At 32.7% G+C, this 16,798-nt stretch overlaps 1 protein-coding gene across 1 annotated transcript; it reads left to right on the forward strand.

The window, feature by feature from the left end:
- Positions 1–2,453: 2,453 nt before the first annotated feature.
- Positions 2,454–16,248, forward strand: stap2a (signal transducing adaptor family member 2a). Its single transcript, XM_051139022.1, has 11 exons — positions 2,454–2,646; positions 4,946–5,017; positions 7,871–7,990; positions 9,046–9,102; positions 11,135–11,286; positions 12,724–12,855; positions 14,032–14,101; positions 14,187–14,289; positions 14,407–14,502; positions 15,215–15,346; positions 16,108–16,248. Exons 1-11 carry the CDS (start codon positions 2,545–2,547, stop codon positions 16,161–16,163), a joined length of 1,092 nt encoding a protein of 363 aa, XP_050994979.1. The 5' UTR covers positions 2,454–2,544; the 3' UTR covers positions 16,164–16,248.
- The last annotated feature ends 550 nt before the right edge of the window (positions 16,249–16,798 follow it).

A 16,798-nucleotide genomic window follows, 5' to 3' on the forward strand; every position in this document is an offset into this window, starting at 1 on the left:
ACTGGATGGCATTTTAAGATTTACTGGTGATGAAGAAATACACAAACTATGGGTATATTTACACAACAATGTTGTACTAAAAATGAAAGTTTTCTTTTGCATCTTTAAAAATATTTGCATACGGACGACAATCACTGTTCACACAGATCAACTTTGTAAAGAAACACTACATGCTTGCACAAACCTATTCATCTTATTTTTGCATAAGAGCAGGCGTGGCCATTTGTAAAATTTATGGGTTTAGCTTCTGGTCTCATCTGCGTCCAGCTATTTTTAGCTGTACAGAACAGCTATTGCAAATTGGTTGTGTTCTTAGTCTTACCATATTATTTTAATGTATTATCTTAATTATGAACACACTGGATTGTAGTGCAAACAGTTTTACCATTTACTGCATGTTGTTATTCATCTCCTTATTTTCCTATAGCGGCTAAAGAACTGGAAATCTCGCCCATAGGCTTACTTTTGCGTTGAAGAATAAGGTGGATAGACTAAACCGTAATATGCATACAAATGACGTCACTAATTTACATTTTTAAACTCATTTCAAAAGTTTGCGCCCTCAGGTCCCTAAAATGCTGTTGTCCTGTAAATGAAGAGTTTTCTATTTTTAGTTGAAATGGTATTGTGTAAATCCCCGTTACTGACTACCTTTTGTCTAAAAAAAAAAAGTTGTCTATGTATTGTTTATATCATAAAAGCTTTATAAAATTTATACTAATTTCCAATATGACATAATATTGCTTATAAATGTAGATTTTATATTTAATCATATATATATTTAGTAACCTTCAGCTTAAACTGAGTTACGGTAGAATGAACTCTTGTCTTCAATAAGAGTTTAATAAACATACATTATAACCTTACAATTATTCTACTGAATACAGGAGAGATTTTTTTTTCGTGTGTATGAGTGCAAAGTGAAATTGTTAAATAATAAAATATGGGGAAAAAAACTTAGGCTATAAAATGGTATATCTTCTAAATTAGGGACTCTGATGTTTAATAATAATATGAATATATTTTAATATATATTTTTTTAATTGTTAGAACAAAGAACATTATAATTATAAAATATAAAATGTATCTTATCTTAATGTTATTATAAATATAAGTTAGATGTAATAAGTAAATGTTTCTGTCATGAGTTTTATAATTATATTTATAAGAATTTCTAATATTATATAATATTGTTTATAATATACTTTAATAACAATCAGTTCTAACTGAATTACAGTAGTATTAACTCTTATCATTGAAACAGACGTTAATAACCGAATAAAGGAGAGCTTTTTTTCTTGTGAGTGCACGGTGAAACTGTTAAAAAATAATATATGAAAAAGAATTTAGCCTATAAAATGGTATATCTTATAAATTAACTAACATTTAATAATAATATGAATAAATATAATAATATATTTTGTGTTATTGCTAGAACAAAGAACCACCTCTTATGTGTTAATAGGAATTTATATATAAATGTATTTGTATGTTAATGTATCTTAATGTATGCGAGTGTTTTTAATAATATAAAAAGTTACGTAAATGTTTCTATCATAAGTTTTATAATTATATTTCTAATATAGTTTATAATATACTTTAATAACCTTTGGTTCTAACTAAATTATAGTGAAGGTAACTCATCTTCAAAAAAGGCATTAAGAAATGGACACTTTTATATCATGTAATTTATATATTTTAGAATTTTGTATCTGGAAAAAAAATGTGATAAAAAATTTAGGCTATAAAATGGTTTATCTTCTTAATTATTGACTAACATTTATTAATAATATTAATAAACATTAATATATTAATTTTATATATATATATATATATGTGTGTGTGTGTGTGTGTGTGTGTGTATTTGTATGTTAATGTATCTTAGTGAATGTTATTCATAAAAAAAGTAAAAAGTTTTATAATTACGTCTAATATTATCTAAAATTGTTTATAATATACTTTAATAACCTTTGCTTCTAACTGAATTACAGTTAACTCTTATCTTCGAAATAGGCATTAATAAACAGGCACTATTTTATATCATGCAATTTATACATTTTAGAATGTTGTATCTTAACATCTGAAAAAATATTTAAACATACTATAATGTTATTCATAATATAAAAATAAATTGTTTACATGATGGTTATATCATAAGTTTTATTACTATATTTATAATCACTTCTAATATTAAATAATATTGGTTATAACCTTCAGTTCTAACTGAATTACAGTAGAATTAGCTTTATAACCTTACAATTATTCCACCGAATAAAGGAGAGATATTCTCCTGCGTACGAGCCCCTGCGGGTCTTAATGTAATCACAGATGCCATATTGAGTCTCTCGGGTGTGTGTCGCGCGTTGTGCAGCTGAATGCGTGTCAGTGACGAGATTAATCACGCATATCCAGTGCCATCCATCTCTCACCCAAAGAGGGCGTGTCGTTTCCCGGGCAGTAACATCATCCAGCGGCTCTTTGTCCCGCTGCCGTGTGTGTGTTGTGTGTGTATGTGTGTCAGTACCGGGCTGAGCTGCGCGAGTCATGGCAGCGGCGCCCGCGAACCCGCGCACCGGGAGCCCGAGAGCGCAGCTGCCGCCCTGTTATTACGAGGGATACCTGGAGAAAAGAGGAGCGAAAGAGAAGGTAAACGCACATTATGACCTGTCAAACAATTGATAGGATTGTATCATTACGCGCAGCGGCTTCTGATAACGCATGCACGCATATGCTGCACGCCTGTATTGTGTGGATGTGGGTGAGGTTTTCATGGAGCTGCTGTCTGACTATCATTTCCTTTGGCAAGTGACCACTCAAATGTTGAATATACGATTTAATTCTAACGTTAATGGATGAATGAGCTGGCGTTGCTTTGTGCCATGCGTTACGCCGCTGTCTGACAGCTCTTCAAATGCCATATCTCATATGTGAGCTCTTATTTTGGTCTGTTGGTGCTTTAAATTCTCGGCAGCTGCTCTGCTAGTGGACACACCTTAATGCAGACCACATGCGGTCCGAAGTGTGTGATTAATACGATCCATCACGCGTTTTAACCATCAAGCATTCATTCAAAGATGCATCTCTTGCTGCAGCGCATCTACTGTATCGTGTTACATGTTACATGAGTTCACTGTTATCTGCTGCAGACAGTTTAATCACGTCAGTTGTCACTTAATATGATAGATTAAGACTGAATCTTGCAGGCTTTTCATAAGTGGTGCATAACTTTTACCAAAGTTCACATTTGCAGATTCTGTTTCATGTAACTTTGAGGCGCTAAAGTTGTTAATTTGGTTAATAAAACACTGGAGGTTAGAAAACATTTGCACATCGACCTTACTGTCAATGGATAATGCACATTTTAGTGAATCAAGTTATTTCTGGGCAAAATAAGTGTTTAATTTCATCTATGTATCTATTTTATTTACTTTATTTATATCAGCACTAGGTCATCCATAAAAATATGCTTTCTAGATACAAGTATTAGTATTATTTGATGTCTTATTATTATTATTCTTTTTTTTTTTTTTTTTTTGTTTTTTTTTGGTGTCACAATACACTATATATATATATATATATATATATATATATATATATATATATGTATGTATAATTGTTGTTATTTTGTTTGTTTGTTGTTATATTATATATATATATATATATATATATATATATTATTATTATTATTATTATTATTATTATTATTATTATTATTTATTTATTTTTATTTTTTTGTATAACTGTGTAGTAGTTTTCTTTTGTCAAAAATCATTAGAATATTAAGTAAAGATTATGTTTCATGAAGATATTTTGTAAATTTCCTACCATAAATATATCAAACATAATTTTTGATTGGTAATATTCATTGCTTAGAACTTCATTTGGATAACTTTAAAGGCAATTTTCTTAATATTTTTTTTTTTTTTTTTCACTCTCAGATTCCAGATTTTCAAATAGTTGTATCTTAGCCAAGTATTGTCCTATCCTAACCAACCATATGCCAATGGAAAGCTTATTTGGAAATCTCAGTTTCATAAAACTGACCCTTATGACTGGTTTTGTGGTCCAGAGTCATATATATATATTTATATAAATATATTCATATACATAGTATATACTAATTTAGATATTTGCTCAATCTTTGTGAGTAATAATTAATATTTAATCTTACCTTTAAGTGACAGAATGAATCGTTCATGTGAATTGTATAATACTATTATATTAAATTCTATTTTCTGTTTTTATGTATAATATATATACACTTTAGACAGTATGTGAAACTTTAAATATGCAATAATAGCTATTAAACGACAGACAAATGTGTTCATTTTTATTTAATATATATTATATAAAATTATATATAATATGTACAATTATTAACATATTAAAATATATTCTAAAATAAAATTACAAAAAATATTCGTAATATATAAAATAATATTTTAGTTCAAAACTAAATCAAAAAAGTGTTGACGAACTGCCACTTACACAAATTAATCCCAGATCGTATATTCAAGAGGGAATAATCAGAGGGGTTCAGGTGCACATTGTGTGATGGGGGTGTGTAGGGGGCTGGGTCTCAGATTTAGGACAGCTGTGCTCCGGGTCGGTGTCTATGTGTGTGTGTTTGTGTGTGAGCCGTGCCCCGGGGAGCCATGAGCTGCCACTGAGATCAGGATTGAGCCAGACAGAGCAGAGAATTACAGACAGAATAGCAGTAATCTATGCAGAGACGACTGCCATTTGCTGCGCTGTCAGAGTCAGAGCATTAGCACATCAGAATTATGCCCTAAACACACATTTAACCATCCTGGCTTCAGAAAAGACATGATTTATGGTCACTTTTATGTCTTTATATAATTCACATTAATTTATAACATGCAGATCTTATATTTACTTAAAGACCAGATATGGAAATATTGCTTTTGTTTTTTTCTGGATGCAGGTAGCTCGGCGTTTATGGACCTGTTTATGTGGAAACACGCTGTACTTCTTCAACAATCCTAAGGACACAAGTGTAAGTGACCTATTCTGGCAAGCCATACAGATGTTTACAACATAAAATCCTCTATTAATCTGTGGAGCATTAGGATCTTGATCTAGAGGGATATTTTTCTTTAAATCCCCTTCAAGTCTAAAGTCCATCATAACCTTATTGTCTCAGTAAGCGCAGTCAAACATGGGAGAGCAGATGGCAAAGAGTTTTATCACACTCTAGTTAATTGTGGTTTCAGTATTGATTTTCATTCTGAAGCCATTGAGAGAGCAGTTTCAACCTGTATAACCTCAGCAGTGGATGAGAAGGTTTATCTATTTTTAGGGAGGATGGAAAGTAATATGCAAAGTTTGCTGTGGGAGCTTAATATTTACATAGATGTTCATGGAATATGATCACTTATAAAGTGTGTTATTCTGAGTTGTGTTTTTAACATTGGAAAAATAGTTCACCTCAAAATAAAAACGTTTTTATCATTTACTCACCTTCATGCCTGTACAGACCTGGGTTATTATTTTTCTGTCAAACACAAAATAAGATCTTAGGGAGATTGTCCAAGCTGTTGTTTTCCACTGAACACTGACTAAAATTTGGGGTTGTTTAATGCATATTTATTACATATGTATTTATGCAGAAGAAGAAAATCCATGTAAATGATGTAAATCTGAGAAAAAAAGCTGCACTTTCAATTTCCTCAAAAAAAAAAAAAAAAAAAAAAAAAAATCCACTTCCAGAATAAAAATGTGCATATAATGACCTCACCCCCTTGGCATCCAAGATGTTCATGTCTTTCTTTCTTCAGTCGTAAAGAAATTGTTTTTTGAGGAAAACATTTCATCATTTTTCTCCATATAATGGACTGATATGGTGCCCCAAGTTTGAACTTCCAAAATGCAGTTTAAATGCGGCTTCAAACGATCCCAAATGCAGTTGTAAACAATCCCAGTCAAGTAAGAAGGGTCTTATCTAGCGGAACGATCGGTTATTTTCATAAAAATAATACAATTTATATAATTTTAATGTCAAACGCTCGTCTTGTCTTACTTGACTCTGTTTATTTTCCGGTTCATGACAGTTAGGGTATTTTGAAAAACTCCCATCTCATTTCCTCCCTCAACTTCAAAATTGTCCTATATCGCTGAAATTTCTTACGATTGAAGAAAGAAAGACATGAACATCTTGGATGACAAGGGGGTGAGTACATTATCTGTAAAATTTTGTTCTGGAAGTGGACTTCTCCTTTAACATTTGAAAACAAAGAAATTAAGACTTTAATTAAGAAATTAAAATATTAGTATTGTAATTTTACTATTGTTCTGTAAAATACAGTTATTGTATTACTAACAATAGTATTAAATAGTAATTTTCACATTTCATACATTTCTTTATTTGTATATTTATGTATATTGTATTTATTAATATAATATTATTTTATAGTAATATATTAGATTATAATATGTATAATTTTTTATTTTTTGTAATTTAAAGGGGTCATCGGATGCCCATTTTCCACAAGCTGATATGATTCTTTAGGGTCTTAATGAGAAGTCTCTAATATAAAAATAAAAAATTCTCAATGGTTGTGTAAAACAACACCCTTTTTACCTTGTCAAAATGAGCTCTGAAAAAATCATACAAACCTCATACTCACTTTTGCTGTAGGTGAAGCTGGATCACAAATGATTTGCACGAACATATATGCATTTATGTAGATCGGGAGGCACATTCCCTTCACAAACAAACAGCTCAGATGTTGGGAGTAAATGACGACCACTATGTTCATTATTACATCCAGCAACACAACACCTCAATCGGAGATATTCTTGTCTAATTTACATCCCTGCTCCGGCATGAAACAATGGAGGTCGGACTGTAACAGCTGATTTAGGGCGGGTCTGAGATAAAGACGCTCATGTCAATCAACTATGGTGGGAGCGGCCTCTGTGGGTGTGACGCCACACCGACAGGCATCAGAGAATGGCTCGATTTGAAAAAGGGAATATTATTTTTACAGATTTATTAAAAACCACTGCATGGATTTTTATCATTATAGGGTAGATGTGTACATACACTGCCAACACACATTAATGTTCAAACAACATGTTAAAGTGAGCTTTGCATCCGATGACCCCTTTAAATAAAATATAATTTGTTGTTGTTATTAAATAGCAATTTTATAAGAAGCCATGGTTTACAGTGAATTTATAACAGCTAAGGGGCATTGTTAGGCACAATGTAAAGTGCCTAAAATCCCCTCTGCTAAAGAGAAATTCACTGAAAAGCATGGCTTCACGGGGCTTATTGCTTTTATAAAATGGTTATTCCATATGTGTAGTAAGGTTTCACAAAATGAAACAGAGCAAATAAAGTGTAATGATATTTAATGATATAAATATTAGTTCTGTTAATAAAAAATGTAACTAATTAATCATGATTAATCACAATCGATCCCATCTAACGTTAACGTTAATAATTACATATTTAGTCTTCAAATTAATGTAGAAACAGCATAAAAACAGTATATTTTTAATATTACATTTTTTTTTAATTACGACTGAAGGTGAGTATCACTGATAACAATACTACTGATGTTTCTAGGAAGTTTTTCTTTTTTTTCAAATTTTTAACAATTAACTATAGCCGTTCAGCATCACAGTATAATTGAGAGCTATCAGTTTAGCATTCAAACATGCATACATTCAAAATGTATTATTATTTATAAACATTCATTCATAGAATGTATTGTTATTAAAATTATAAAAATTAAATAATAATAATTTTGTTTCACGAAAATCACTCAGGGTTGGAAAGTGTTTTTTTTGGGGTGAACTGTTTCTTTAAATGTCACTCTGTATATGTGTGCTTTCTTATTAGTATGTAGAAAAGTTGGATCTGAGTGGATTTGTGTCTCTGATCGATGACCCAAGTCGTGACAGGAATCTGGAGGCAGCCAGACTGAACCTCCGCATGAAGGATGGAGAAATCAAACTCACTGTGAGTATCAGATATCTGTCAGTACGCATATATCTCATTCCACTCATGCCCTTCATCTCAGCCTAGTATACACAGACCTTTCACAGACCGTCTGATGTGTATTACACACTAATGATAATGATAAGTTCCAGTTTGAATACTTGACTGCAAATGCACATCTCAATCTTCACACACTGCTGTATGAGCAAATGCAGGTTTCTCAGTCATCTGTATGTGGAATTTACCTTTGACACACTGTAGAGAGTTTCACTTTCACAGGCCATTATTTTACTCCTGTTTATGATCGACACATCTGATGCCAGTAATAACACTTCCAGACAGGGTTAGATTATATTATGGCTCAGGTCAAGATTAAACGGCACTTACTGTACAGCGTAGGATCACTATCAGCCATTGAATATGTTGTAGGCTTTGCTCAGGAAACCTTTGGTTTATTCTGCATTCAGAATCAGGGCCGTTCAGAGGTCTGCTAGAGAGATTGTATAGAGATTACCAACACAAAGAGGCACAAAAACACTGTAGTTTGATACTTCCTCTTACAAACCCCACGAGCTGCACTTCCATACCTCAAATAAATCCGTAAATAACGGTTCTGTGAGAATTTGATTCACAAATAATAATGCACTTACAACTGGGAAAAAACAAACAAAAAAAAAACGCTTACACTACCATTCAAAAGTTTGAGGGCGGTAAGATTTTTTTTTAATGGTTTCAAAAGACGTCTTAAAAAAGGCTGCATTTATTTGATTGATTTGCTGCTCAAGAAACTTTTCTGATTATTATCAATGTTGAAAACAATTGTGCTGTTTAATATTTTTAATTTATTATGTTTTTAAGTTCAAAAGAACTGTATTTATTTGAAAAATGGAAGTCTTTTGAAACATTATAAATTCTTTACTGTCACTTTTGATCAACTGAATGCATCCTTGCTGAATAAAAGTATTAATTAAATCAATAAATGTGAATGGAGATTGACTGTGAGATATTATAGTACTGCTCTGAATTATAGTTATTAATGATATAATTAATATCAACATCTGTCTCTTTCTCCTCAGGCACCAAATCTGGAGGCGCGTGAGCTGTGGAAAGGTTTTCTCTACTCTGTTGTAGATGTAAGTTCGATCAAATGAGGAAATGTTTTTTTAAGAGAAGTTGACATATATTCTTTAGTCTCCCATATAAATTTATGACCTTACAATAAAAGCTTTGTAAATACTGGCTTGGCACAAGCATTTTATTATTGTACCCTAGTAACAGGTCAAGTTCTACATGTCAGTAAACACTTACAGCTCCTCCTGCAGAGCAGTGAATTCCAGTCAGACTTATTCTTAGCACGTAGTCTTGAATAATACCATGGTTTTGAGCTTTTTAATGAGATCTGAGACCTTTAAACTGCAGAGTTTGCATGTTACATGGTCAAACAATGCAGCAGATACCTTTGTTTCTTTTGGTTTAGGAAAGGTTTGGCCCACGGGTTGTTTACTGGCTCATGTGTTTTATTTTTATTTTTTAAAATTTTTACAATTTTATTCCACAAGAACACATTAAATTGATCAGAAGTGACAGTCAAGACTGTGTTACAAAAGATTGCTAAATCAAATAAATGCATCCCACAAAAACATAAAGCAAGACAGATCAAATAAATGCAGCCTTGGCCAGCATACAAAACAAAACACAACAACAACAAAAAAGAACTTACTGTTGTCAATCTTTTTATTGTATTCTGAAAACTGTATGACTTTAAATGAGATTCACACAAATTTACATAATATTTACTGAAAATTAAGTTACATATTTGACAATATTTAAATATTTTGGCTAAATATTGATTGCCTTGTTGTTCTTTCACTGGATGGAGACTTTTGGAGACTAGAAATGCAATAGAGTGATTGTAACAAAAGCTTTTTGGGAAAACAGTAAGTAGGATTATAACAGATTACTTGTTTTTTTACAGTTGAGGTCAAAAGTTTACACCCCCCTTTCAGAATAATTAAAAATGTTAATTATTTTATCAAAATAAGAGGGATCACATAAAATGCATGTTATTGTTTATTTAGTACTGACCTGAATAAGATATTTCACATAAAAGATGTTTACATATAGCCCACATAATAAAATAATAGTTGAATTTCTAAAAATGACATAGTTCAAACGTTGACATTTCTCATTTGATTCTTAAAACTGTGTTGTTACCTGAATAATAGTTGTTCATGAGTCCCTTGTTTGTCCTAAACAGTAAAACTACCCGCTGTTCTTCAGAAAAATCCTTTAGGTCCCACAAATACTTTGGTTTTCCAGTATTTTAGTGTATTTGAACCCTTTCCAACAATGACTGTATGATTTTGAGATCCATCTTTTGACACTTAGGACAACTGAGAGACTCATATGCAATGATTAGAGAAGGTTAAAAAACTCACTGATGCTCCAGAAGGGTAAATTAACTTATTTTGTCTTCTGGGAAACATGTAACTATCTTCTGTAGCCTCTGAGGGCAGTACTAAATGGAAAAGAAAAAAAGATATTTAGGCAAAATAAGAAAAATGTAAACATCTCCATTCCGTTCAAAAGTTTTCACCCCCCAGATCTTAATGCATTGCATTTCCTTCTAGAGTGTTTGAACCTTCTGTAATAGTTGCATATGAGTCCCTCAGTTGTCCTCAGTGTGAAAAGATGGATCTTATTTTGGTAAAATTATTAACATTTTTAATGATTCTGAGAGAGGGAAGTAAACTTTTGGTCTCAACTGTAGATCTTGTTTTGTTTAGATCTTATAGATTCTGTATATTGTTTATAGCATTGTGTATGTTTTTCAGACTTCTCATGAAATTACATTTTTAACTTAATAGAATCTATTTTATAATTAAATCAGTTTTTATGAATGTTTTTGTTGGACTTTAGACGTATAATAAAGTGAATTTCCTGTCCATTATTAAACCTGAGACCAGGTGTAATAGAAACCATCACTATCATATCCACTGGCTGTAGTTCAGCACCACTAAAACACCTCCAACACTATTCTTTAGTAAATCTGCTCACATGGATTCATAGATAAGGAGATCAGAGTCCCTGTGCATGAAGCGTCACTATGCACTGTATATTTAACCATGCAAATTAGAATGACATTTGCTTTGCGTTTGATTCCAGCTGGCTGTGCCCACGACGCTCACCCTCCTGCCCGGACAGCTGCACATGCTGAAGGAAGTCGTGGAAAAAGAAAAAATGCGTAGAAAGGCACGCTCGTCTTCCAGAGCCCCCTCGTCCCCCCTCTCGCTCCCGCTGGTGGGGGAAATACCTGCGTGAGTATCTGTTTATGTGAGCCTGTGTGTTTGTGGGAGACGCTTCATAGATGAAATTCTTGTGCGTCTGACTGTTTATACATAGCTAAAACATGACTATTAAAATGGCTCTTATAGACGTAGGGCAGTTACTTGCAAACATTTTTACCTGCCTGATAAAACCAATGAAAATTTTGAAGGATTTACACTACGTCCTACCCAGCAATAAAAGTAAACTATAAAAACAATGTAAAACTAATTTCATGTCAGTTTGCAGAACTACAAAATGTGCCATTGTATGTGATGCTTTACAGATTATAGAGTGTTTTTTAACTTTATTTGGATTTTTTTTTCTTTGAAGGTGTATGTTTTTGAGGTATACGAGGTGTGTTTGTGTTATTTATAAGTTCTTGCCCTTTGACAGACTGTATTTGCGACTGCTGTTTCATGTTTTGCCGTGTTCTTGTTAAAATGACACTCTCTTCAAGCTCTCATTACTCATTACAAAATGTTCTGCTTGGATTAGATGTTTTATTTCTTGTGCTGTATTTTTACATTTTATATACATTTTAGACTTAATATTCTTGACATGAATAGGTTTAAAACAAAAAAATTACCCAATTCTTTAGCCTGAGTACAGTTTACATACGTCTTGCAGAATATGCAAAATGTTAATTATTTTACCAAAATAAGAGGGGTCATGTAAAATGCATGTTATTTTTTTTTTAGTACTGATCTGAATAAGATATTTCACATTAAAGATTTTTACATATAGTCCACAAGGAAAGTAATAGTTGAATTTATAAAAAATGACCCCGTTCAAAAGTTTTCATACACTTGATTCTCAATACTGTGAATGATCCACAGCTGTGTTTTTTTGTTTAGTGATAGTTGTTCATGAGTCTTTTGTTTGTCCTGAACAGTTAAACTGCCCGCTGTTCTTCATAAAAATCCCACAAATTCTTTGCCTTTTTGAATGATTTTGAGATCCATCTTTTCACACTGAGAATAACTGAGGGACTCGTGTGCAACTATTACAAAAAGTTTAAACCCTCACTGATGCTCCAGAAGAAAATGCAATGCATTAAGAGCTGGGGGGTGAAAACTTTTTGAATTTTAAGATCAAGGTAAATTTAACTATTTTTTCTTCTGGGGAAACATATAAGTATCTTCTGTAGCTTCTGAAGGGCAGTACTAAATGAAAAAATATGATATTTAGGCAAAATAAGAAAAATGTACACATCCTTCGTTCAAAAGTTTACACCCCCGGCTCTTAATGTATTGTGTTTCCTTCTGAAGCATCAGTGAGCATTTGAACCTTCTGTAATAGCTGCATATGAGTCCCTCAGTTGTCCTCAGTGTAAAAAGATGGAGTTATCTTCTGCATACATATCTCATTTTTAGTGGACGCTTGAGACAAATGTTCATGTAGTTGTGCCTCTCTGTGTTATTTGGCAGGTGCTTCAGGCCTGTGTCTCGTATTGAAGCTGAGGTGCTGTTAGAAAGACATCCAGACTGTGGGAACATGCTTCTCAGACCAGGCCGGGATGGATCTTCACTCGCCGTCACAACACGTCAAGACCTGAATGGGTACAAACACATCTCTCTCTCTCTCTTAGTATCATTAATTATTGAGACTGTACAATTAACCTCCATAAATACACTCAGCTCTGCTCTAAAACCTAGTTAAGCTGCTTTGCTGTCTACATAGATATACATAGATAACCAAATAGAACGTCATTAGCGGTAATAATTTATCTTTACTCTTTTCTACTGAGTGAAATAATATTATGCTTGACATTTCATTTCACCTGATCTGGCACCTTACATTTTTTTTCTACTGGGCCTTGTGCAATGCATTCTTGAGATTAATTCATTATAAAATCTTAAGTGTTCATTATGACATCATCACTGGATTTCATTATGACTCCATAAATTATCATTGTGACATAATTACTGAATTGCATTATGATCACATGAATAGAAATTATGATGAATCTTCCCCTGGTTTCTTTATTATGGCATCATCACCAGATTTTATGATGTCATAATGGCCTTTTATGATGTCATCATAAAAGACAATTATTGAAATCTCAGGGTTTCAATGCAAGTTTATAAATGAACATTATGACTGAATTTTCCTTGGGTTTATACGTCATGACAACAACATTGGGTTTCACTGGAATTTTATAAATGGAGTTACAAATGTGAATTCAAAAATGGACATTATAACAGAATTGTCCCTATATTTGTTAATTATTAAATCACTGGGTTTTATTGTTTCATCATACAAGCCACTGTGGTAGTCACTGGATTTCATTATTACATCATAAAAGGCTATTATGACATCATCACTGGATTTCCACTTAATTTCACTGGACTGTGACAGTGTTAGTTTGGTATTATTTATATACTATTATAATTAGTATTTAATAATATTTTAAATTAGCATGTATTTTAGTTTTAAGTTCTCATTTGAATTTTAGTCATGTGTTATGTGCTCATTTTTTTTAATGTAAATATAGTTAAATATTAACATTTAAAATAATATTAATTAAAAATTAAAAATGAATGTTAATTTAAATAATATTAATTTAGTAATTTTAGTACTTAAAATGAATTACAAGTTTTGCCCTGGCAACTAACTGAAGCAAAAAGTTTAATTTGAAGTATACATTGACAATGGTCATTGGTACACATCAGAACAGTGTAATTGTGTTTGTGTAATTCTAATTGATTTATAATTGTTTTTTTTTTTTTTTTCAGATCGGTGTTCAGGCATTACAGAGTGACACAGAAGCAGCAGGGTGGTTATATCATCGACGTTGAAAACCCAGTATGTAAAAACCTAATAAAAGGAATTTGTGCAAAAACAGCAAACTTGGTGAGATCTCACTCTTATTTTTGTTCTCTACCTGCAGATCCCCTGTCCCACACTGCATGACGTCATCAATGCATTGGTGGAGAAAACCGCCGGGACTCTTCAACCCTTTATATTAGAAGAGCCTTATGAGGAAAACATCAGTATGTCACAAACACATTCACACACATATAAGCTTGCAGTCTGTACATCTACAATGTTGAGTTTGGCCATAAAATAACACATTTTAAATTCAGCATCTACATTTCCTTTTCCTGTAGCATTTGTGTCATCCAATGATGAGAATGGAGAACGAACCCTACACTGTGCTCCCACCGGGCCTCTTTCTCGAGCTCCATCACTGCCGCCTAAACAAGGTACCAAACATCTCATCCTCCACAGCTTTACACGTTTATTTATATACAGTTCAGATGCAAAACCAGCTAAAAGCCATCTTGGTCAAAAATGAGATAATGATACTGAGTGAATGCTCTTGACACATATTATACGTCCATCAAATTTTTTTTTTTTTTCAAACTCGCTAAAATACCAGCCTCAGCCCAATCAGAAGTACCGGTACTTGCATAGAAACCTATACATCTGAGCCTGATAAAGATGCATTTTTTTAAAGAAAGATGTCAGATGGATTTAGCTGGTTTTAACTTCGTATGATAGAGTGGTCTAGTGGTACTAGAAAATAGCTGCTGATTAAAAGGTTCAAACCCCACAGGTTTCATTTGTTGATATTTTTTCACAGTTGACTTATAATGAATCATCTGTTATGTCAGTTTCAATTCTTCTGCCAAACAACATGCAGGAACAATTGCACTTGGATGCTGTAGTGACTCTTGTTGCAAAACTATGAAACAAGTCTCAATCTGTGTGTTTGAGCAGTTTCTGGCTTGTAGCAATTGCACAACTCTGTGAGAAGTTTAAGAAAATGCTGGATGCATGTGAGTGCTAGATGTAGGGCTGCACGTACTTGCGTCAATGTGTACTAGTGAATGCTTTTATCCAGATCAGTAAACAGTGCGTTTTGTGTTTACCCCAGATTATCTTGACTGAGCGAGTTTGTTTATGTGTGTTCAGTAGGTACAGACAGATGGCCGCTGCGGTCTCAGACGAGATCTCCAAGTTCCTCACCGAGATCCTTTTCCCCATCTGGCTCCCCATCCAACTCCATGAGGAGGCTGGTTCTGTCTCCCTCGCCGCTCTCTCAGAGTAAGACTCCATGGGCAGTTTTTAACAGCCCAGAACTGTTTGTCGTAAAATTTCCATTTCAATTTTCAATTGATAACATTTTTTGGAGTCAAACAGCAAGAAACAATAACAATAATATGAAAATCTTGGAGGGATTTTTTTTTATAAACATATATATATATATAATCTAAATGTAAATCTATTTTAAATAATATAAATATAATATAATATAATATAATATAATATAATATAATATAATATAATATAAATAAAATTATAAAACTATGTAGATATTTGTTTATATATTTAAATTAATTTTTTAAAGATTTTTTTTCAGCACAGACACAATAAATTGTTCAAAAGTGACAGTAATGACATTCATAATGTTACAAAATAATTTTATTTCAAATAAATGCAGTTCTTTTGAACTTCCTATTCATCAAAGAATTGTGAGAAAATATTAATCATTGTTTCCACAAAAATATAATAATAAATGTTTCTTAAGCAGCAAATCAGCATATTAGAATGATTGCTGAAGGATTGTGACATTGAAGACTTGACTAATGATGCTGAAAATTCAGCTTTGCATCACAGGAATAAATGACAAATTAAAATATACTTAATAGAAAACCATTATTTTAAATTGTAATATTTCATAATATTACGATTTTACACATTTTTTACACTAAACTATTTTTAAACTAAATATACAGCAACTTATACAGAGGGTGAAAATATAACTGTGTATCTAAAACATGATCAGGAAGTTTTCTTCCCATCAGGCCTCACAGACGAGCTCAAACAGAAGCTGGAGAAGAGACGGACCAGTCAAGAGTGAATTGCTCCTCGTTTCTACCCACCCTTCGTCGTCTCATTCTTCCAGTGCCTTCCAATAAAGACTGACGTCCTGTCGAACGGACAAGGACTCCCTGTAATCGACATTCTTCCCTCAGTGTGACTTAAACAATGCCACTTTATTTGGCTTTATCAGTAACACGAGAGCCGAGGTCCACCAGCTTATCCTGCCTCATAATGCCGTCACAGAATTATGCGGTTTCCAGTGAGATTATAAAATTTAAATGGGAAAAATCTGAGCCGATCTTCTCACTATATATTTCTGTTCTATTATATTAATTAGACGTTAACACTCAGGTTTCTACTGGCAAAACTGAGTCAAGAGGACATTTCCACACATTTAAGAAAGAAGCACATCAAACCTGTCTTAAAATGAAGGACTTTTATTAGTGGTTTAAATCAAACACTAACTGTGAACTGGAGAGAAGTGATCGAAATACTCAGATGAAAGTGAATCTGGTATTGTTCGAGGCAGGGTCCAAAATTAACACTCGCCAAGCACCAAATGCACTTTTATATTGGATTAATAAAAAGCAAATATATTTTGCAGACACTTTTATCCAAGGCGACTTGATTATATGTGACCCTAGACCACCAGTCATAACTAGCACAGGTATA

Source organism: Labeo rohita, chromosome 2 (assembly GCF_022985175.1).
Source record: "Labeo rohita strain BAU-BD-2019 chromosome 2, IGBB_LRoh.1.0, whole genome shotgun sequence".
Classification (NCBI taxonomy): Eukaryota; Metazoa; Chordata; class Actinopteri; order Cypriniformes; family Cyprinidae; genus Labeo; species Labeo rohita.

What these genes read in the sequence shown, in the direction of transcription:
- stap2a (XM_051139022.1), top strand. Translation starts at nt 2,545, where the DNA reads ATGGCAGCGGCGCCCGCGAACCCGCGCACCGGGAGCCCGAGAGCGCAG. An exon ending in TCATCGACGTTGAAAACCCA is followed by an intron (nt 14,102 to 14,186) that starts GTATGTAAAAAC and finishes CTCTACCTGCAG; the next exon opens with ATCCCCTGTCCCACACTGCA. An exon ending in GCCTTATGAGGAAAACATCA is followed by an intron (nt 14,290 to 14,406) that starts GTATGTCACAAA and finishes CTTTTCCTGTAG; the next exon opens with CATTTGTGTCATCCAATGAT.